Source organism: Punica granatum, chromosome 7 (assembly GCF_007655135.1).
Source record: "Punica granatum isolate Tunisia-2019 chromosome 7, ASM765513v2, whole genome shotgun sequence".
Classification (NCBI taxonomy): Eukaryota; Viridiplantae; Streptophyta; class Magnoliopsida; order Myrtales; family Lythraceae; genus Punica; species Punica granatum.
The window spans coordinates 10285394-10307645 of record NC_045133.1 but is presented as its reverse complement, the minus strand read 5'-3'; the positions used below and the strand labels follow the sequence as shown (position 1 = coordinate 10307645).

Here is a 22252-nt window from a genome sequence, read left to right as displayed (position 1 = left end):
TGTGCTGACAGCTTGCCCCTCTTTGGTTGCGTGCTCGGATAGAGGATGTAGCCAAAGATCATGAGAAGCACCCCATCGAGTTCCAGCGACTGTCTCGATTCTTTCCCAATAGCCACTTGTTCTCTTGTTTCGGAGTCGGAGAGAATTATGCAAGTGCATGGACCCTGCAAAAAAGTAATGATGGGACTCGGCTCTGCATAAGAGTAAAGATGAGACTTGGCCCCACAGAATGTTGGAGATGAGACTTGGCCTTGCAGAATAGCGATGATGGGATTCGGCCCTGCAAAACAGTGTAGATGGGACTCGGCCCTACAGAAGAGTGAAGACGGAACTCGGCCCTGCATAAAAGTAAAGACGGGACTCGGCCCTGCATAAAAGTGAAGACGGGACTCGGCCCTGCAGAAAAGTAAAGATGGGACTTGGCCCTGTAGAATAGTGGTGATGGGACTCGGCCCTGCAGAAAAATAAAGACGGGACTCGGCCCTGCATAAAGTAAAGATGGGACTCGACCCTGCAGAATATTGAAGAAGGGACTCGACCCTGCATAAAAGTAAAAACGGGACTCGGCCCTGCAGAAAGGTGAAGACGGGACTCGACCCTGCAGAATAGTGGTGATGGGACTCGGCCCTGCAGAAAAGTAAAGACGGGACTCGGCCCTGCATAAAGTAAAGATAGGAATCGACCCTGCAGAATATTGAAGAAGGGACTCAGCCCTGCATAAAAGTAAAGATGGGACTCGGCCCTGCAGAAAGGTGAAGACGGGACTCGGCCCTGCAGAAAAGTACTGATGATGAGGATTTATGCTAGCCGCGGAAAGGAAACGATTTTGGTTCGCCTAGCGTTGGGATAGGCCTTCACTAGGGATGACGCGAGACCCTCTCGCGCAGCGGGGATGACCATTGTATGGCTCGTTGAGTATACCCCGGTTGCTTCCAAGTGCTGTCGTAGAGTGATGATGTTGTGGGTTGGACCTGCTCTTAGGATCACGATTCATTTTGTGATGAAGAACTCGAGCTTTGAGAGTAAGCGCCTATGAATCCTATGGGGGCATCAGAGTTTGTCATAGTTCTTGCCGCTTGGTAGCCGTGATCCTGACATCATTAGCAAGTCATAGTGAGTTACTAACGATGTACGAATGTTAGACGGGGATGCCCCGGTCTTCATTTGTTAAACTGGCCCGTGGCAGGCTCCTGGTGCGATGTCCCCGATCGTTTCTTGCTGTTCTTTACAGTGCGTGCCTCTTGTAGGGTGCACGCTGTTGAAGTTGTCGGATGTTCAAGGAAGATGGTCGCATCGATGCTGAGTGATTCGCTCGATTGTCCTTGTCTTCGGCTTCGTAGGGGGGGTACCTCATGGTCGGACCCTTTCCCTATCGAAGTAAAAGGGTGAAGGGCCCGATAGAGTTTTCGAGGAGGTGTGAACCCGCGCATCGTTCTTTGCCTGTGACCGGCGTGTCCCTGTGAAATACGACAAAGAAAGTGATGTATTAGGCGATTATGCGGTGGAATGTGTGGTAAGAAATGTAAGGTGGACCCATGGAAAGTTCTCTCATCCAGCGCGCGACCCATGGGTGCCGCGCATGGGGGACACTCAATTCCGGGAGTCTAATCATCACCACCCTGGGGTGGTCAGACCGTGACTGTGAGCCGCATAGGTGTACTTTCCCCAATTGCGGGTTGGCATGCGCAGCCGTCTTAAGGAAGGCTCGAGGAGCCGAGTTCCATGAGGACAAACAAGTCGAACAGACCCGACATAACCAATAGGGCGTCCTGAGAACTATCCTAATGCCCCTTTCTTGCCCGGAGTCTGCTTGGGAATGCATTAAGATAAATGTAAAGAGAGAGTTTAAGGAGGAGTGTGTGTTTGCAAGGTGCATGGTGCTCCGGCTGTTGATTAGTATCCGCCGTGGTGGGTGGATTAGCCCTCTCCAAATCGTGGCTCAAAATATTATGAGTCGCTGTGTCGGTTGGTCGCGTTTGAGTGGACCCTAGCAATGAAGATGGTTCTTTTCAGCGGGCGAAAGTGCTTGAAACAAGTGAGGAGAAAGAACGTACGGATGTGACAATTTCAAAAACATGCGAAGGTATTTCATTAAGATCGGCATTTGCGTTACAACAAAAATCCATCTTCCGCCGTGCGGCTTATAGTCTCGCCTACACGCAGGGAACATTTTACGTGGGTAGCCTCATGGGGAAACCAGCTTTTCCTTTTCGGCCTTGTTCTTGCTCCTAGGACAAATACCGATCAGATTGATAGCCGCGTCAGAGCTTGATCCATGGTCGAGGAGGGGGTTGGCCTGGACATTTGGTGGTTTGACTTCATTGAAAGAGAGTTGGTTCTTCTCAATCATCTCCTGCAATTTGCCTCGGAGGGTGTAACAATCGTTCGTAGTGTGCCCCGGAGCACCCATATGGTATTCACAGCGGAGATTCTAATCTTGATTCGCGGGATTGAACTGAGGATGAGGGGCCACGAGTCTAATTTCCTTAGCTGCCAGAAGTTTTCGATAGACTTGTGACTGGGGAACCGGCAAAGGCGGGTATTGCAGACGTGGCCTGGCCTGCCCTCCTTGTCGAGGTTGCAAGGTTGGGGCTTGTTGAGCCGTTGGTGGAGCTCCTAAAGCTAGGGGCCCATTTGGAGATGCCCAATGAGGGGTAGACGCGTAATTATGACCATATGGTGGCGGGGCCCGTGGCGGAGGGTAAGCCGATGGCGCCGAGTAGTTAATTGGCAGGGCCGGGTATTGCTGCTGGTACGGCATGGGTGTTTGGCATCCAAGGCTGACGGCATTAACGGACGCGTCTCTGCCCTTCTTGTTACTCGTTGGTGATGGCGCAGTAGTGGAATTCTTTGATGACTGCCCCTCTTTTCCGGTCAATCCTTCTATCTTCCCAAGCTTGATGCCCATGTCAAGCTTCTTCCCAGCGTCAATCAGACTGGAGAATGAGGAAGTATGGGCCAATAGGTGCAAGTAGTAGGCCCATGTGAGAGTGGAGTGAAATAACTAGATCTGTTGCGCTTCACTGATCGGGGGGACATGCTTCGCCGCTCTAGCCCGCCACTTCACTGCGTAGGCCTCGAAGCCCTGGTCCTTGGCCATCTCCATTGTACTGAGCTCCAACAGGGTCGGGGGCGTCTCTGCACAGTACTTGTACTGGTCGATGAATTTGCCCGATAAGTCTGCCCACGTAGGGATATCCGCGGCTTTCAGTGACATGTACCAGTCAAGAGCCGCTACCGCCAAACTGTCCTGGAACGTGTGGATGACGAACTCTTCGTAGTCCCAGTACTGCAGCATCTTTCCCCTGTAGTGACGGAGATGGTGACGAGGGTCGGTCGTGTCGTGATACCTTTGGAATTCAGGTACCTTAATCTTTGGGGGTAGCTGCATACCCGGGAAAAGACTCCAATCGTCGTCGTCGGCATCGAGGCGAGAGCTGCCTGATTGTAGGGCTTTGATGTTCTCTTCCATCTTCTTTAATCTCTACTCCTGTTCGGCCTCCATTTTTAGGAGACAGTTTGTTGGTGGAGCTGCGAAGGCCGCCTAAGTTGGCGTGTCTGGTTCAGAGACAGGGATATTTATGGGAGGTGGTGCTGGGTAGAAGAGGCTGATATGGGGTTGTGGAGCTTGAAATGGGAGAGGCTCGGATGTATAAATAGGAGTGTGGGGGTTTGGTACCGGGAAGACCATCGACGGAGGAGCTGCGTAGATTGGGGCCGGAGCCGGTATGGACATCGGCGGCGGTGCTAACATAGCTGGGTCCGACGGTGGGAGAGGAACGGCCGCCGGGAGCGTCACCGGTGGCAGAGGAATGTTGACCGGGTGGACCGCCGGTGCGTGCATTGCGGGCGCTTCGTCACTCTCCGGAGCATGGGTTGGTGGGACCCAAGGGTTCAAGTCCACCGTTGGCCCGTATCCCGGAGGCAGAGTAGAGCTCGAGGAGGCACGGTTTGGGCCCTTGAGCAAGGCCATGAGCTCGGCCATGTCAGCAGCTATCTGGTTGATCGTACCCCTCAATGTGGTGATGTCACCTTCCAACGTGACGATGCGGGCACCATCGGTGGAGGTGGACGGTGCTCGAGTTTCCGGCGATGGGACTGGTGGCGGAACTGCTCCCGAGTGTGCCGGAGGCGCGCCCGCAGGGGTTGGTGGTAGCGGTGCATGAGTCATGAGCGGTTGAGAATAGACCAGCGTCGGTGGAGTGTTTTCCTCAAAGCTAGCAGGTTGGTTGTTTTGCGCCATCCTCAATTGCCGACGAGTGGGATAATGATGTGGAGCCAGTTATGGTTACCTGCGTCCCACAAGTTTGTAAGTTGCAACGCGAGCGAGTTCTGCTAATTATATAAATGTACATAACAAAAATAGAGAGATGCAGTGTATGAGATGCATGAATTTTGAAAGCTAATGCCGTCATTCGCATTGATCCACGGGGTTCGAAAATACAATGTAATTTTGAAAAACAAGCCCTAAATCGATCTTCCACCGCGCTCGGGGCGCGAGCGACAACCTCCGTGGAAAGCACCGGTTCCAGGCGAGGGTCTGGTGAAGATGTATATCCTAAGGTGCATGTGAAGGCCTCCACGAGCCCTCTTCCTAGATCTCTCCAGGGAGGTGTTCGCTCAAGCGAGCTCTTGATCGTGTCTTTGTAGCTTGGTGCGGGTCCGGGAGAGCTCCCTCCAGAAGTCACGGTTAGACGGTGAGTTCCTCATCTTTCTCAGCAGTTTACCGACGAAGGTGATCGATTCTGCTGTTGATGAAAATACCATGATGGTTGTGCCTGGAGTGAGGGATGTCCTGGCAAGTGTGTCGATCTTGGTTTGCGAAGACTCGGTGGGATCCTCGTGTGCTGACGGACTTTGTCGAGACGCAAATCAAGAGACCGAGTGCAGCATCCCTTACCAAGATGAAAAGAAGATCGACTTAAAACTTATCCATGCGAATGGCATCCTAATTTTGAAAATTTACATGATGCATGTTTGCGAAAATGTAAATGCCCACGGCTTAATTTATGTTACAAGGTATATGTATATCGCTCTTGAAACCGAAAAAGATTCAAATTGGCACGCAGGCCAACTCGATGGACTGTTTGTCGAAGCCGGGTTGGATGATGGCATGGAGCTCCTGCAGAATGCATGGTTTTAGTGCTACAAGGACCGTGCTACGTAAGGATGGGGGCTCCCAACTCAAGGGTATCAATTCATTGAAATCGAGCGGGGATCTTTGGGGGCCTAATCGACGGTCCAATCGTGCGACGTACCCTTACTCGGAACCCCTATCTAACCTGTGTTTCCTAATATCGGTCGTGGGACGCGACCCGTAAGTACCTGAAGCTAGAATGATATGCAATGCGTATGCGGGAAATAAAAGTGCGTAAAGAAGATAAGCGGCAAATTGCGGGAAGCGGTAAGTAAACAAGCAAACAAAACAAGCGAGAACGAGTCCGAACCCTCTAAGTATCCCCAGTGGAGTCGCCAAGCTGTGCGCACCCGAATTTCGTCTCGTCGGGGCACGCGTGCGCGCGCTTATGTAACGCGACTTGGGAGTGTCCACCTTCCCGGGGACGCGCGACGGACGCACGTGAGAAGGAGTCGCCACTTGCCATTTTACTACCCGAAGGTCGAGGGCCAACAAGTTACCCAGGTCTAGGGGTACGGGGTACACCTAATTGCTAAGGCATGTGGTCTGCGAAACTCGAGGTTCCGAATTCGGGGGTTCTGTCACATGCGAGTCTATATCTCGCACGCCCTATCAGTACTCTAGCTTGTCTAGGCTTGCCATTTTAATGCAATTACTGCTTAATTAAGTTCCGCTCATCTTACGCGTTTTAACACCGTAAATTCGAAGAAACACTCCGACCGTCCACTCTCCGATCGAGATTATTACATGAATAAATATACAACATGAATCCTTACATTGACAAGAGGGTGTTGGACCCTGTGTATATCGTATCCTAGGGATCCGCGCTCGACTTGCAATAAATAAACAGAAAACAGAGAATTGTGTTTTTTAATGCCGTGTTTACGTGATTAGCCGATTCGTGCGGGATTTCGATCAAAAGCGTATCTAATTATTCACATGTGCAAATGAACAAGCAAAATCAGTCACGACAGAATTTGATTTTGTCAATTTTAAGTCCGAATAATTAATTAAACCAATTTCGATATATTTAATTGATTTAATTCCCTTAAAGCCGAGTGAACAGGAGATTGGTTCGTGTGAATTCGTTCTTGCTTCAAACAACCGGTTTTGATGTCGAGTAATTAAAAAATTCAAATTCGTGCTTTTGTTGGTTTAATTAAAACAACAATTATTTTATTTTTTTGGTCATTCTTTTCTTTATTTTCAAAATTTTTTAAATTTTCGACACGACAATCCCAAATTATCATCGCAATCATCAAATTTATTCACGAATTAAGACCTACGCATGCCACTAAGTCGGAATAATATACCTAATTTCGGTTTAAACCAGAAAACCAGACGTTAGGACCGGACCAAGCAGTCTGAACAGTACGGACTGGCTGGAAGGGGCGCTGGGACGGCGAGTTGGGCCAAGCGTGCAGAGGCCGGGCCGGATCACTGAGGACTGGGCCGCGCGCGTGGGAACTTGGCCGCGGGCGAAGAGGTTGGGCCGCGGGGAGCGCCGGGCCGCAGGAAGCGCTGGGCTGCGGAGGACTTTAGGCCTCCGACGAATTGGGCCGAACGGGCTGGACCCGTGCGTTCCGGGTCGAGTTCCAGGCTAGGCGGAACGGGTCAGGCAGACTGGGTCGGATCGCCTCTACTAGATTGGGCTGGGCCGACTCGACTGGGCTGAACCTGCACAAACCGAAAAGATGGGCCGAGCCCGTGAGAGAGGGGGTGATCGGAGAAGATGAAGTTAGGCGGAGGAGAGGAGTCCGGCGACCGCGGGCAGCGGTTCCCACCTCTGAGCGCCGCGGTGACGGCGCGGGAAGGCGCGGGAGACAGCGGCGAGTACCGCCTGGGCTACGCCGCGCTTAGGAGGGGCGTTACGAGGCTTAGGTCGGTCGGGATCGAAAGGGATTTCAGGTTTTTGGCGAGGGTTTCGAGTTTTTCGGCAAGGGATTTTCAGAGTTCAATCGCCGAAAATCGGAGAAATTGAGAGAAGGCAATGGAGGGATTTTGTTCGGGGTGAGATCGTGAGTTCACTCCCGAGGCCAAATCGGAGCGAGAGGGAGAGATTTTCCCTTGGGAGCGAGATTCGAATGTCGGGCGTTCGAGAGTTGAGCGAGAGTCTGTGAGATCGGGACCGTCAGGGCTAGATAGCGGCCAAGGGAACGTGCCGGGGAAGCGAGCGGTGGCGTGTCGGGCGAACGTGTCAACGGTGGCAGGCGGTCGAGGTGGCTGGGCATCCGCAGCGTGTCGGAGATGGCAGAGGGACGTCAGTGAAAGAGGAGGAAAAGAAGAGGGGGGAGAAGAGAAGAGAAGGAAATAACGGCGGGGGCGGAAAGGAAGAGGAAGAAAAGAAGAGGGGGCAAAGTGGAAAGAAAGAAAGAGCAGGGGCGAAAATGAAACGATCAGAAACTTCTAACCCGCGTCAGAAATTCTGAGGGCGTCAGATCGGTTTGATGCCGATTTGACCGGTCTGACGCCGATCTGAGCCCCGCCCGAATTTTTTTTTTCAAAATAAATAAATAAATAAAAATGTCATCTTTTTATTAGGGTGGACCAAAATGGGGTGCTGACATGCCCCAATGCCAAGAACTATACCAACCTCAATGCCAATGCATGCTTTTGCCCCAAGGTCAATGATTGTTGGTCATACAGCAGGGTCTCCTCCTCCACCATCAATTCTTCCAAGGATGACTAGGAGTATGGCAAACAAGCAAGCTCAAAGGTCCTCATCCAACTCAAGCCAAAATTTGCCAACACAAGAATCATGTAGCACGCAAGTTCAGAAAAACAAATAGCATGAGGAACTAAAGCAGCAACACATGAATCATTAATGAAAATCTTTTTTGGTATATTTAATGATAATATATATGAAAGTGTATAGAAACTGATCTTTAGTCCTCTTTTGGTCTCTTCGTATAGTTGATGATATGCTCAAGTTGGTCATTTGGTATAGTTGATGTTGATGATATATGCATGGTCAAATCATGTACATTTTGTATTGGTGACCAAATGGGCAATTTCTAGTGGTCAGATGGTCATTTTCGGATTAGTTTGTACTATATTTTGTGGTATTCAAATGATTATCTGACCATTTAAACTCTTAGCTTGTAATGGAAGTTAATATATGCAACAATTATTCTCAAGAATTTTCAAAAGTTTGCTCAGTTGCTTAGTTGCTCTTACTGTTCAGTGATTAGTTCTCAGTGCTCAGTTGCTCATATTAGTGCTCAGTGGCTCAGTTGTTCTTACTGCTTAGTGCTCAGTTGCTCAGATTAGTACTCAGTTGCTCAGTTGCACTTTATTCAGTTGTTCATATGTACTAGTTGCTCTTTCCACAAAATCTCAGTTGCTCGTCAAATTAGTGCAGAATTTGCAAACTAAGATATAAATTGGTATAAGAGAAAGAATATGAAACAAATTATATCAAATCACACTTCATTAGATATTGCACGTAACTACATTATTGAGCAGTTTATACAATCAGCAAAAGAGGGAAAAAAAAAAAAGAACAACTCCTAAGCACTATCTACCAATGACAGACCACCGACACCAGCTCTTTCATCAACTACCAACTCATTCATCAACTACAAAGGCCACTTCCATCACAGCATAACCAAAACAGACCACCCTCACAACATATCCATGCACTCCTAACCACACCAAATAAACCACAACCAACTTTATTCCACAATTTCAATGCCAAAACATTAACCAACAAAGCCAATATCAAACACACAACCCGTAACCTTTTCAACTCTATCTCATTGGTGGCATTCCTCCTCCTAAGCTGACTGATCAACCTCTGATCAGGAGAGGAGCTTCACAAGCCAAGTTCATTGTCCCATTGAAAATCATCGCAGCTCGGACATTTGTTCCTCCACTATGGGCACCTATAAAATGCCCTTCCAGGATTACATTTGGTGTTGGAAGTAATCCTTAGAGCTCACACTGACAGTAGATATCTTCATCAATGTTAGTACTCCAACTGCTCTTTCTTCGCCCACAATCACAGAACACATCTTCGTCATTGGACATGCTCCAGTTGCTCTTTCTCATGCTCTTGGAGTAGACGGGTGAATCCTTGCACAATCGACGGTGATTATAATAGCTCTATTGTGATTGAGAGTTGCAACTCATGGTGAGCTCCAAATTGGGATTGCAATCAGTTGGAGGATTTCCGGAATTTGGGGATTAGGGTTTACGGTTCGATTGGAGGATTTTGGGAATTTAGGGATTAGGGTTTCAGATGGATGAAAATTGGGAATTGGCTCGTAAGAAGACTGATAGTGGGAAGCCGACGTCGTTTCATGGTGTGGCAAGGGAAGCTCAAAAACGGCGTCATTTGGTTGTGGCTATGAAGGACGGAAACAACGTTGTTATTGTTGTTTTTTTTTTGTTGGATCTACAGATTAGAAAACGACGTTGTTTTGGTTATGACGTGGCATAAAATTGACGCCGTTTGTGCCACCTCAACTTCCACTTCAGATTTCCATTCAGCCAGTTGATGTTAGGACCAAACTATTAGATGGAATTGAAATTGGGGGATCAAATTCCTGATGTTGAAAATTCAGGTAGTAAAGTGGTGACAATTGTAAATTGGAGGACTAAACTGTTAGTGGTCTCTTTTATGAATGTACTAGATTAGTTGAATTATCTTAGTACTCAACCCGCTGTAAGAATATATCAATTCTCCCTAATTCGAAAAATCCTCAAATGAATATATTTTATTTCATATATCCAACAAAAAATAAAAAAATAACAGATATTTCATAAATTACATCATTATATCTTATGAGATAGTTCATCAATTGTTTGAAAAAAAATGGTGTTTAATTAATTAAGAACTTCCCTATCTCGCTCAAATTTCCCTCCATGTTAAAGATCGTAGAGCGACAAAATGAGTTCTTTCTATAGAACACGACACTCCATTAAGTCCACAATAATTAAAATCAATTCATAATAAATAATTAGAAATATATGATTTATGACTTTTTCATAAGTTCAAGTTTTTTCAGTTTCTAGAGCTGAGGTGGTGCAAAATAATACTGCATCAATTGTCACGTTCTCATTGTTGGTGAGGCGAAAAGTCTTTTTAATTAGAGACATGCTGCAGCCCACGTGGCACATTTTGACGCATTGCTCCAGCTTTTATTATTTTATATGAGCAATTCTTGGGTCAAACGGTTGAATAATCAATCGTTATGTCCACTCAAGAAGTGACGATCCGTACATGTACAAAACATTATTCTCCGAATCAGACGACTAAATGTACAAAACATCAGTCGAATGTACAAAACATTAGTCGGCTGATTCGAAGAACATTGTTTTGTACTTATACAAAATGTTAGTCTCGTACGGACACGGTGGATGAACGGAGATTAGATTTTGCTTTCAAGAGTTCATTTCTTGTCCACGTATAAATTATCCTAATAAAAAGAAAAACTCCCCCCCCCCCCCCCCCCCCCCCCCCGGTAAACTATGAGGTGATAAGCATTTGTCCCATAAAATTATGTTTTGAGAATATTTGTCCCCTAAACTATTCTGGAGAGCAAATGTACCCCTTTGTTACTTTTTCTTCGAAATCAATAGAAAACATTAAAAATTAATAATAAGAGAAAATTTTAAAAAAGAAAAGAAGAGGTCCTTTGTTTGGCCATGGTCAACCAGAGAGAGAGAGAGAGAGAGGTGATTCCGACGCAGCACCAGGCAGGCAGCCAACTAATACCACGGGGCCGCCGGCAATTATAGTGGCAGGGGCAAAGTTTCTTTTGCCCCCAGTAAAAGTTTTAGAAGCGATTTTGACCGTGCAACCAAAGTTTTGGGGATGGGATTTTCATTTTAAAAAGTTTAGGGAGTCAAATGATATTTTTCCCTCCTTTTCTTTTACCAAAACCACCCCCACAACAAACCTTTGTTTTCCTGTTTTCCTTCGCCTTCATAGTTTCAGTATTTGGATGAACTGCCTATGTCGTCTGAAAAGGGTGGATCTTGGATTTGCTGTTATGGGGAGAATGCTCAAACCCGGCTTTAAACCAGAGGTGGTGACCTTGACTACTCTGGTCAATGGACTATGCATTGTGGGAAAACTTTCCAGAGCCGTGGAGTTAGTTGATGTTATGGAAGAGAGAGGGTTCCAGCCCAATGCAATCACATATGGAGCGATAATTAAGGGCTTAGTTAGGACAGGCAAGACGTCTCTAGCCCTTGGGTTGCTCGAGAAGTGGGAGGGCAGAAGAAGCTGCAGGGTGAATGTTGTTACATACAGCACTGTACTCGAGGGTCTATGCAAGGAGGACGGTTGATGGAGGCCTTGAAGCTCTTCCACAGGATGATTGATCAGGGTGTTCAACCCGATGTTGTCACATATAACACCTTGATTCATGCTAGGTGCTTTGAAAGACAATGGGAAGAGATTGAATTGCTCTTAAACGAAATGACTCAAAGGGGCATTGCCCCAGATGTTCAAATCTTCGACACAATACTAGATGCATTTTGTAAGGATGGGATGTTTTCTGAAGTGGAGTCCACTCTTGATGCTATGATTCGAAGAGATATTGAGCCTACAGTTGTCACGTACAATTCTCTGATTGCTGGATACTCTCTCCAGAATAGAATGGATGATGCTGAGAATATATTTCGCTTGATGGGGGAAAGGGGATGTCCCCCCAATGTTGTTACTTATAGCACACTGGTAGATGGATATTGCAAGGGGAAAAGAATGGACAAGGCAGTGATTGTGTATCGTGAAATGCTTCACAAGGGTTTGGTTCCAAATGTCGTGACATATAGCTCTCTTATTGGTGGCTTCTGTCATATCGATAACTTGCGTGCTGCTGAGGAGCTTTTCAAGGAGATGCAAGATGCTGGTCATCCTCCAGACCTTCAGACGTATGCTGTCCTCTTGGATGGATATTGTAAACACGATCATCTCAATAAGGCAGTGGCGTTGTTTGGACAATTGGAAGAGCAAGGGGTCAAACCCAACATTGTAATCTATAATATCCTCATAAACGGCATGTGCAATAATGGGAAACTTGAAGATGCCAAGAGATTCTTTAGAACCTTGCTCGGGAAAGGGTGTCAGCCTAACGCGGTGACGTTTAACACTCTCATAAACGGATTATGTAAAGAAGGCCATGTTTACGAGGCCTATAAGTTGCTCCGAGAAATGCGAGAGAGCGGATGTTCTCCGGATTCTGCCACTTATAACATTCTAATTAGGGCTTCTCTTAAGAACAATGAAGAGTTAGCTGCTCTAGAGCTTATCCAGAAAATGCGTGATAGTGGCTTTGCTGTAGATTCCTCGACAATGGAATTGCTCTTAGATGATAGGTTAAATCCGAACATTCTAGAATGCATAAAAGAGCTTCCATAAACTCCTTTCTCTACTTCATTGTTTTTTGCGGAAACTAATTTGTATTTTCACTTAATTATATTATCGATATCTATTGTTAAAGCATGAGACAGGCTTGTGCACATTTTCTTGTTTGTTGATGAAAAGTGTAGTTCTTTTAGAGGTGACATATATTTGACAGTGTTATCAGCTCTTTTGGATTATATCATATGCTGCGGTAACTGATATAGAATAATCATATGTTGAGTGAACCAATATTCATATGCATTGCCCCATAGAAGATAACAAAAGAGAGCTAGTTTGTTATCATTCAGGATAACAAATATACTAAAATAGATTGGAAAGCTGACATATGCATTTTCCAGTTCTGCTCTCAGTGAAACTAGTGGAGATCAATTCCCATTACAGTTCCAACCTCTAACAACTGTCCCAGTCTCGATCTTTTACGAAATTGTGCTGCCATGTGGATTGGACCTCAATTCATGCAGTTCCAAGCATTTCGGTACTCGAATATAAAATGCCTCTTCTTCTTCTTCTTCTTCTTCTTCTACCTGCAATGCCTCTGTTTCTATTCAGCAAGGCTAAAGGGGCGATCAGCTGGGCAAGTAAGTTCGTTCAGTAAAGTTCACAGGGTACAGCTCGCCATCACATCTTGCCATCCTTTTAGGCATATATTGCCGTGGAGTGTGGATTCAGGGGCCTGGCTCCTCCAAGTAAGTCGAGTGTGGGGCTATCGCACTTTTTCAATCTGAGTCTCCTTATCATGATGCTTATATTTGACTACATACGACGAGGACATAATCTCCTAGTTTTTTTTCCCAAGATAAAATATCAGGTGAATCTTTTTGCTAAAATCTCTGTTTACTCTCTTGGTTTATAGATCTCTTCTTTGGCTTTACATTATCTCGATCTCCTCTGCAGATGTTCCTCCAGTGATCTGTCTTTGCATAAAATCTATCGTTATATGTTTGTCGTTATCTGCTATTCACACTTGTACCATTCTATAAATGTTTCGTTGTGGTTTTGTAGATATCCGCGTTGTCTGATACGTAATGAATTCCGCTTTTTCTAAGTACAGGCTTAAGAGAGTGCAACTGATGTTATTAAGGAGAACCAAACAACTTTTTCGTTCAAACAAGGTGCTGTCAGCATTTGAGTGCCCACAATGTGGTTATAGGTTTTAAATAATTAATACTGAGTTTATGCAAGAATTGTTTTGGAGAGAAAAGGAGGATGGTTATGCGATCTCAGCACCCTGCAAGTTGAGGTTATTGATGCCATACCCAGACTTGAAGAAGTTAAACCGGAACACTTTTGGAGATATATTCTGCGGGCAGGGTTTGCTCAGAAGCAAGAGTTACACTTCAATTTGGAAGGAAATATTCGATAGGAATAACTCAGCTCCTGGACCAGATGGGTCTATCTCATTTCTTTATGTTGTGCTTGAACACTATCAAGCAAGATTTTATCTCAGCTATCGAGTATTTCTTTGATTCCTATCAGCTCAACAAAGAGGCCAATTCCCATATTAGAATTCTAACAGGTGGAGATCAATTCCCCGTACAGTTCCAACCTCCAAGAACTGTCCCAATCTCAAATCTTTTTAAAAAATGTCTTCTTCTTCTTCTACTAGCAATCCCTCCGTTTCTGTTCAGCAATGCTAAAGGCGCAATCAACTGGGCAAGTAAGTTCAGTAAAGTTCGCAGGATACAGCTCGCCATCACATCTTGCCATCCTTGTAGGCATATCTTGCCGTGGAGTGTGGATTCAAGGGCCAGGTTCCTCCAAGTAAGTTGGGCGTGGGGCTATTGCACTTTTTCAATCTGAGTCTCCTTATCATGACGCTTATATTTGACGACATACGACAAGGACATAATCTCCTAGTTGTTTACCCGATATAAAATATCAGGTAAATTGTTTGCCAATATCTCTGTTTACGCTCGTGGTTTATAGATCTCTTCTTTTAGCTTTACATTATCTCGATCTCCTCGGCAGATATTCCTCCAGCGATCTGTCTTTGCATAAAATCTATTATTATCTGTTTGTCAACATCTGCTATTCGCACTTGGACCATTCTCTAGATGTTTCATTGTGGTTTTGCAGGTCTCTGTTTGGTCTCTTACATAATGAATTCTGTTTTTTTAAATACAAGTTTAAGAGAGTGTAAATGATGATATTAAGGACAACTAAACAACTTTTTGATTCAAACAAGGTGTTGTCAGCATTTGAGTGCCCACAATGTGGTTACAGGTTTTAAATAATTAATAGTGAATTTATGCGAGAATTATTGAGGATATTTGAGTGCTATCTCAGCACTCTGCAAAAAGTTGAGGTTATTGAAGCCATAAGGGTTGGATGACGCCAGTCTTTTGAAAAATGACAGTTGGGACACAAACTTCTTCACATCGGTCTTTTTAAACCTTGAAAACTGATTGAATTTTCTTTTTGTTGGTTCTAGAGGCCTATGATTCAGCATGAAAGTTCCGTTTTTCCTATGCAATATATCCATATGAATATAACAAAATTAAGTCGACAGAAATAGAGAGGGACGAGAAAAGAGCCGAAGGGAAGGAGTAGAACCGAGAGGCGAGAGAAATGGACTAGGGATAACCACCTACTACAATAATACGTCCTAATAATGCTTTTCCGAATTTTGCCAATTCAGGGGAACGAGGATTCAACAAAGCCAATCGAATGGCCGCCGGCCGGTCGAATTTGGTTCATCCACAAGTGATTGGCAACATTGACACCAACAAAGTTGTATACAACATAATAACCATTACATTTATGCAAAGCTTCACTGTTAATAAGCTCTGCTAGCAGCAGTTCCCTTGTACCTCGGCCCTTTGATCAGATAAAGTTGCTCACCCGAATCGCACCCAATGACCTACAACTCAAAATGAGCCTTGCGACGACACGCTGATGTTCACCATGCAGCGGTTCCCTCCGGTATCACCTCTAGATCGTCATCCTACAGAGAAACAGCCAATACATTATAAAGTCATCATGCTTTTATGCTGTATAAATGCTTCGGTTTCTTCTATTTCTTCATTTCTGTATGCATTGCACAGCTACTGCCTTTTCCTCCCTCAAAGGGCGTTACATGCAGCTTCTGCTTGATCTTGTCAATTCCCCGTAAGTTTGAAACTTCAAGAACTACCCTGGACAAAATTAAATTTATCATGAATTCGTAAACCCCTCTAGAAGAAATTTGATTAAAAAAGGGCATAATCGAAACCACATATCCAAAACGTTTCAAGCACGTAACTTGTTATAAAAAAACATTAACACTCTTAATCAAGAAGCGCATATTTAGTCAAGTACTTTCGCCCGAGCCCTAATTGAGGAACTATTTTACCTGAGGCAATAGAAAATAGTCATCACCTTTCTACGACAAATAAAGGGAAAGAGAGTCAAACTATATAGTTATGGTTCACTAAGTGAACATTTTCAAATTGAACTTTCAATGTAGAATCCTAAGATGCCTCGTAGTCAGCAAGTTATCTCACAGTATCTTAGATTTTTAGGAAACAATTGATTCAGGTCCCCAATAAGCTATAGCAGTGCAAAATACATCCTACGGATGCACATTCAAGCCAACAGCCTCAAAGGGACAGCTCAGACAATCAATCCATAGATTCACCAAAAGTTCCATTGTAGTTCTTAAAACTAACATGCCAATTGTTTTCTTTATTTTGAAAATGCAAAATGTTTTCTTCGATGTAAACAAAAACCTCTTTTTCATTAGCAAAGAATACAAGAAAATTCTGTTGGTTGCTTGATAGTTATACAAATAATCTAGATGGCATGACAATACTAATTCTCAATGCCTATCATGATAAGTAGATCAAAACTGTCCATCTACTTTCTAATAGAATGAATGATGTGTTCATTGAAAACAGAGAGACATTCATAAAATTCCACAACTTTGATATAAGCACAAAATGCAAAACATAAGGTTAGAAAGGATGGACCAGAAAGGTATTTAGAACATACCTGTGGAGAGTTCGAGAATCCAAGGTCTTCCCCATTTTTCCTCCTCTTACTATTAGACACACCTATAAAACAGTGGATCGGAAATTGATCTCATGGCTAGTGGTTATACCAATGGCATTCAGCAAGAAAAAACCAAATCCCTCTTTATATGCAACAATGAGACACTTCACTAGTGCCCACAGCTGGATAATAAGGTCTTTGATCTCCATCAGGCTTTCTTATGTAATGCTCTCATCCATGCCAAGAATTCCTACAATTGGCTCTGACCTACAAAAGGATAATATCTCAAGTCTATCACCAACACTAATATGATAACTTCATGTTAGAAAACAAAACAATGTATTTTATTTAGGTCGAACACAGTTTTGCTTTTACCTTGCACTCTTTAGGTTTGATCCCAAGATTAATGATGACCAAGCTCTGAACTCTGTCAGTAATTCACAGGGACGACCAAAGCTGCAATAAGGTGACCCATACGGCCAAAATATCTCATCCCTCAAATGAAGTAGAGACTTCAATTAAAAGATCCGCTGCACATCTATCTGCTCCACAAGCAAACCTAACAAGAGCTTCCCATGCTTCCAAATCAACTTTTACCTTTCTTTTCACCATTTCTTCGATAACAAAGCACGCGCCATCAACATTGCCCATCCTTATCAGCCCAAGAACCAAACAGCCAAATGTTTCAGAACGAGGACTGTGCCGACTTCTAACCATTGAGCTTAGAACCTTCAGTCCTTCCTCGAAATCATCAACCTTGCAAAATCCATCAACCATCATGCGATAAGTTGCTGCATTCGGCTCGCGACCCGCGACCTGCATCTCAACAAATACTTTATATGCCTCACTAACTCTACCTTCCTTACACATATAATTTATCAGTATGTTATAGGTCACAACATCAGGCTTAAATCGCCTCCTTTTCATCTCCTTGAGCAAGTTCTTGGCCTCCTCGATCTCCCCTCTCTTTCCAAGGTCGCTCATCAGAACGCCGAAATTTGCAAGATTGGGCTTACAACCTCTATACTCCATATCAAACATGAGATTCTTCGCCTCCTTATATTTACCAATCAAGCACAAGCCTTCCATTAAAAGCGCATAAGTTACTGCATTGAGGCGAGTCCCTTTCACCTTCATGTCCTCGAACAAGCTCGTTGCTTCATCAACACGGCGATTCCGACACAAGAACCCAAGAAGGCTATTGTAAGTTACAACACTAGGATATATCTTCCTCTCAAGCATTTGATCGAGCACCTCGCACGCGGCCTCCCACTCACCTTTCCTGAGCCAACCCTTTATGATAATGTTATAGGACACTGAGTTCAAGCGAAAACCCATTTTCTTGGAAGAACCCAACAATGCAACTGCGTCAAGCAACCTATCGTTATCAACAAGAACATTGAGAATTGCGTTGAGGGATTGCAACGTACGGACACAGTTGAACGAACCCATTTTGTGGAAAAGCTCAGTAGCTTTCTCCACCAACTGAGCTTTCCCGTAATGCTGAATTAAGCCGATAAAGACGCTTTCTTTACAATACAAATCCTTAGCTCTGATATATGAGAGGATCTCCTCGATTTCTTTGAACTCTCGAGACCGAGCTAGCTTGTATATGAGGGCGGAGTATGAAGGGTAGTAGTGCTTAAAGCCCATCTTGCGGTACTCATGAAAGAGGGCCAGCGCTTCCTCTGGGTCTCGTACTTGCTTCAAGCTGGTGATGAATGGTATCGGCTCTCGAAGATTTTGACGTCTATGGTGAAGTTGCTGGTGGTACTGTTGGGTTCTGGTTGCACTGAAACAGAAAGAGCATTGATTTCTGTAACGAGTGGGGAAGAGATGGCAGGTAAGAAATTGAAAGTGAGTTCCTTTGATTCAACAGATTGATCTTGCCCTTGAGGAAATCATCATCAAACACGCTTACCAATTACTTCTGACAAGAAAAAAGAATGCTGGTTCAGAAATGTAATCCACTCTTCTACTCTCATCACATCTTCCTCAGTACAATATAATATAATCCACTCTTTCTATGACATATAGACACGTGTATATATATAAATATAGAAATAAAAACATAAAAGCAGCATCACTTCCTAAATTTGTATGTTTCAGACATATCTTCTACTTTAGGAAGACAAAATACTGCAGCTCCTGCACTATTATTTTCTAGTAAAACTGAAGGAAAAGGTTAAAACAAAACTGTCTACTAGCTCGTGCCCACTTAACCCATTCGAAGCCTCATGTACTAAGATTGCCACGCATATTACCTTCCTAGCAAATTCAGAACCACATAGGCCCAAATTTGAAAAAAGAAGAAGAAGAAGAAGAAGAAGAAGAAGAAGAAGAAGAAGAAGAAGAAGAAGAGAGAGAGAGAGGGGCTGAGGCTGAGAAAATTTACCAGTAAGTTGTTCCTCCCTTAATTAATGTTCTTCGACAACACTCCCTGCAAAATCCATGACAATATGAAATTTCCCTTTTTTAAGGAAAACAGAGTAATGGAGGATCTTCTTTTGCGAAAGGAATAACTATTTCCTTTTCATATACTATTACAGTGTTTTCCTCCCAATTCTACTTTTAACAGATGATGCTCTCTCGGAGAAGTATACAGCCCTTGAGAAGAAGTGATTTATAGCAAGAGGTCCATCATTGAAACTTATATGATGAATCTTTCTACTGTAAGGAGTGTTCGCTTTTTCTGGCGTCTTTCCATTCTATGTATAATTACATTATAGTGTAAATATGGTCATGTTACTAAATAGATCTAAATGTGTTTCTATCCTCATACTGAAAATGAAATACATGGGCAGAAGTGGAAGAAGAGGTTGAGGCTGGAAAAAGAGCCATGAACACAAAGACAGAGAGACTCGGCGTGAAAAAGACTCACCGATAAGTTCTGCTCCATCCATTCATTTTCTGGGCTGCACAATTTTCATAAATATGTTTTAGATTTCATGCATACTGGAAGTCCTCAACTTTCTGCAGAAATTACAAGGAGGTAGCTACTCCATAGATTGAAGGGAAAACCCCGAGGATGTGAAAACAATGAAAATCACAGCATGAGAAATTACGTAAGTTGCGCTAAAAACAAGAGCTTTATAGAGAACTGAAATTCCAGGCTTTAATTTTTATGGATATAGATAGATATACTAAACTTATAAAGCATAAGTTAACATCCACCATTGGGGAGCCAATTCTTGAAGCACCAGACCCAACACTAAAGCTTATGTAACGTTACCTTAGTGCGGTTTTTGTTACATTTTCTGTATATTTAGAACGTTTTTACCATTTAAATAGTATAAGAAGAAGAACAGTACTTATGATTTTATTTATCAGTGTATTTAACAAATGCAGCTACTTCTTATCTTATAAAAAGCTAGTGCAGCTACTAATGTTTACAAAGCACAATCAATCTTCAATGAATTTCAGCGCGGCAGCAATATTACTGAACTCGGGCCAATTGCGTAGGGCGGGAAAAGAAAGGAGTCCAACAGCAAAAGCAAGCAACATTATCAATTGAACTCTGACTGATTACATGGAAACCAATATTGTCAAAACCGAATTTTTAGATAGAAACGGTGCAGATATTGCCAATATTGTAAGGTTTTTTATGAAGATGAAGATAATACTTAATAAAACCATATTCATATGATTAATCTAATAAAAATCATCGGTGCCCTTATCCCCAAAAAAATAAAAATCCTAAACCATCATCGCCGTCAGCAAAGACATTGCATTTATAACAATCATCCAGTTTCAGCCTTCGAATTGAGATGAGAGTGAGACTGACCCAATCAATCCAGTTTCAACCGTCGATAAGACCTCGAAGCTTGGGAGAGTTCCGTAGATGGATGGATGTCAGACTTCAAAGAGTCAGAGACGCCGGCCAAGGTGAGTGCCGCGATATCGGCCAATGGGCCGCGGGGTGGACGGCTAAGAGGACGCAGCGTCGAGGAGATGACAGTGAGTGATGCTGCCGGAAAGGTGGACGATGGCGAGGACGCCGGCGAGGGGGTTGAGGGCGGCGACGGCGAGGAGTCGCGTTAGTTTCAGTCAGCTTTCCATCTGACTGTCGAAGAAGAATGCCGTTTCCATCTGATTTCCTTCGTTTCAGTCTGCTTTCCATTTTTCCCCATTATTTATGTAATTAGAAAAAAAAAAGAAGGGAGAAAATAATGGAAAATGCCTAAAAGGCGTTGTTTTTCTCCTGCTGTGAAATAACGTCCCATAAAATGCAATGCTCACACTTTTGACGATTTGAATAGGGGTGTAATCGAGCCGAGTCGAGCTCGAGCATAGGCAAGGCTCAGTCTAGAAATACCAATGAGCTCTGTGGAGCTTCAATATGTAGACTCGAGCTCAAACTCGGTCGATACTCGAGTAGCTCAAGATCGGCTCATGAAAGCTCATTTACTTTAGTTTGAGTGAGCTTATGAAAAAGCTCAGTTAAGCTGGGCTCGAGTTCGACCACTTTGATCGAGATTGAGTAGAAGCTCGAGCACTAATTAGTAAAAGGACATACATGTAAATTTACGCAGTGATAAAGATGAGAAAAGATATGCGACGCGATTCAACAAAATGGCAAAAGAAAGTGATAAGGAAGACGTTTATCGCAATAGAGTCGGAAATGTACCCCGTTTCATGAGACCGTTAGGCACGATCATTTGGGAATGGAAGAGTCTTATTAATGGAAGATCCAGTAGTGAAATCCTTGAGAGATTTCGATGGCGAGAGTCTATTTCTGCTGTAGAAAACAGGAAGCATAAATGTATCGACATTCTAATATTGGAACAGTGCATAAATACAACTCAAATGTGCATAGAGGCATCTCGTGCTATAGGCTGCCATTCTTGTCCACAACAAAGGTAATACCCAAATTTCTTATCGGTATATATGAGATATCTAACATGTACAACTTTTCATATGTTTCAAATTAATAAGCGCAACATGTTTCTTGTAATGCAGCCTTGGTTTTCAAGTCCTCGATACTATAAAATGGGATGATGAATCTTGATCCATCACGAGAAGTGCACTCAAAGGAATCAAATTAGTAAAAGTAAAAAAGATTTATCAAGCACAAGAAATTAGAGACTGTAGTACCGCAACACATGCCCTCGCCTGAAACCATGAGGTTCCTAATTTGATTCTCTATTTATTATCTTCAATTTATGATAAAATTAATAATATTTTCCCAAATTATATATATATATATATATATATTCGTTCCTAAGGTCCACATTCATCCTTAGACTGTTAGAAAATCTGACGGTTTTATCAGTGAAACATGTGTAAAGGGCTTATATGCATGTGTGTGCTTGCTACGCACATTGGACAACTTGTATCTCATTGGATTTGCTACTTTCTTTATGAAGTTATCTCCTTTTGTCACCCTTGGCTTTACAATATCATTGTTTCCTTGCCTTCCCTAAAGTTTCTCCCCAGTTGGACCTAACTCATATCCGGCCCTCTCACGGAGCAAAACAATTACTCGAGTTTAGTAAAGACTCGAGACATGTAGAAGACAAGAAAGAGCGGCTACCAATTCATATAGCTGCCTTCAAAGGCTACGCGAATTTAGTAAAAGATATGATTGTACAATGCACAGTCATCCACAGTGCAACTTACATGAAGCACTACACTGCTTAGCATTACGCGGTATTAAGGTTTGAATCTGTATCGCTCCTCCACATGATTCCCAAACTTGGTGGACTCGAGACTGATGAAGATTGATATTGGGAAGTCCATGAAGCAACTTCTCAAGAGTAAAGGAGTTTCCT

At 43.6% G+C, this 22252-nt stretch overlaps 2 protein-coding genes across 4 annotated transcripts; one reads left to right on the top strand and one right to left on the bottom strand.

Moving 5' to 3' along the window:
• Positions 1 to 11058: 11058 nt before the first annotated feature.
• LOC116214388 (pentatricopeptide repeat-containing protein At3g22470, mitochondrial-like) lies at positions 11059 to 12506 on the top strand. Its single transcript, XM_031549800.1, is given in 2 exon segments — positions 11059 to 11419; positions 11422 to 12506. Coding segments are annotated over 2 exon segments (1419 nt in total). The 5' UTR covers positions 11059 to 11085.
• Positions 12507 to 15086: 2580 nt separating this feature from the next.
• Positions 15087 to 20609, bottom strand: LOC116214628 (pentatricopeptide repeat-containing protein At1g07740, mitochondrial). 3 transcript variants are annotated; one of them, XM_031550018.1, is made up of 6 exons: positions 20266 to 20609; positions 19363 to 19396; positions 18877 to 18921; positions 16857 to 18273; positions 16482 to 16748; positions 15087 to 15646 (listed from the first exon to the last, which is right to left on the bottom strand). In XM_031550018.1, exons 2-4 carry the CDS (start codon positions 19386 to 19388, stop codon positions 16971 to 16973), a joined length of 1374 nt encoding a protein of 457 aa, XP_031405878.1. In that variant the 5' UTR covers positions 19389 to 19396; positions 20266 to 20609; the 3' UTR covers positions 15087 to 15646; positions 16482 to 16748; positions 16857 to 16970. The 3 variants fall into 3 exon arrangements, with proteins under 3 accessions (XP_031405878.1, XP_031405879.1, XP_031405880.1); XM_031550019.1 differs by having other exon boundaries at positions 15087 to 15641; XM_031550020.1 differs by lacking the exons at positions 19363 to 19396; positions 20266 to 20609 and adding an exon at positions 18403 to 18411 and having other exon boundaries at positions 18877 to 18912.
• Positions 20610 to 22252: the final 1643 nt, after the last annotated feature.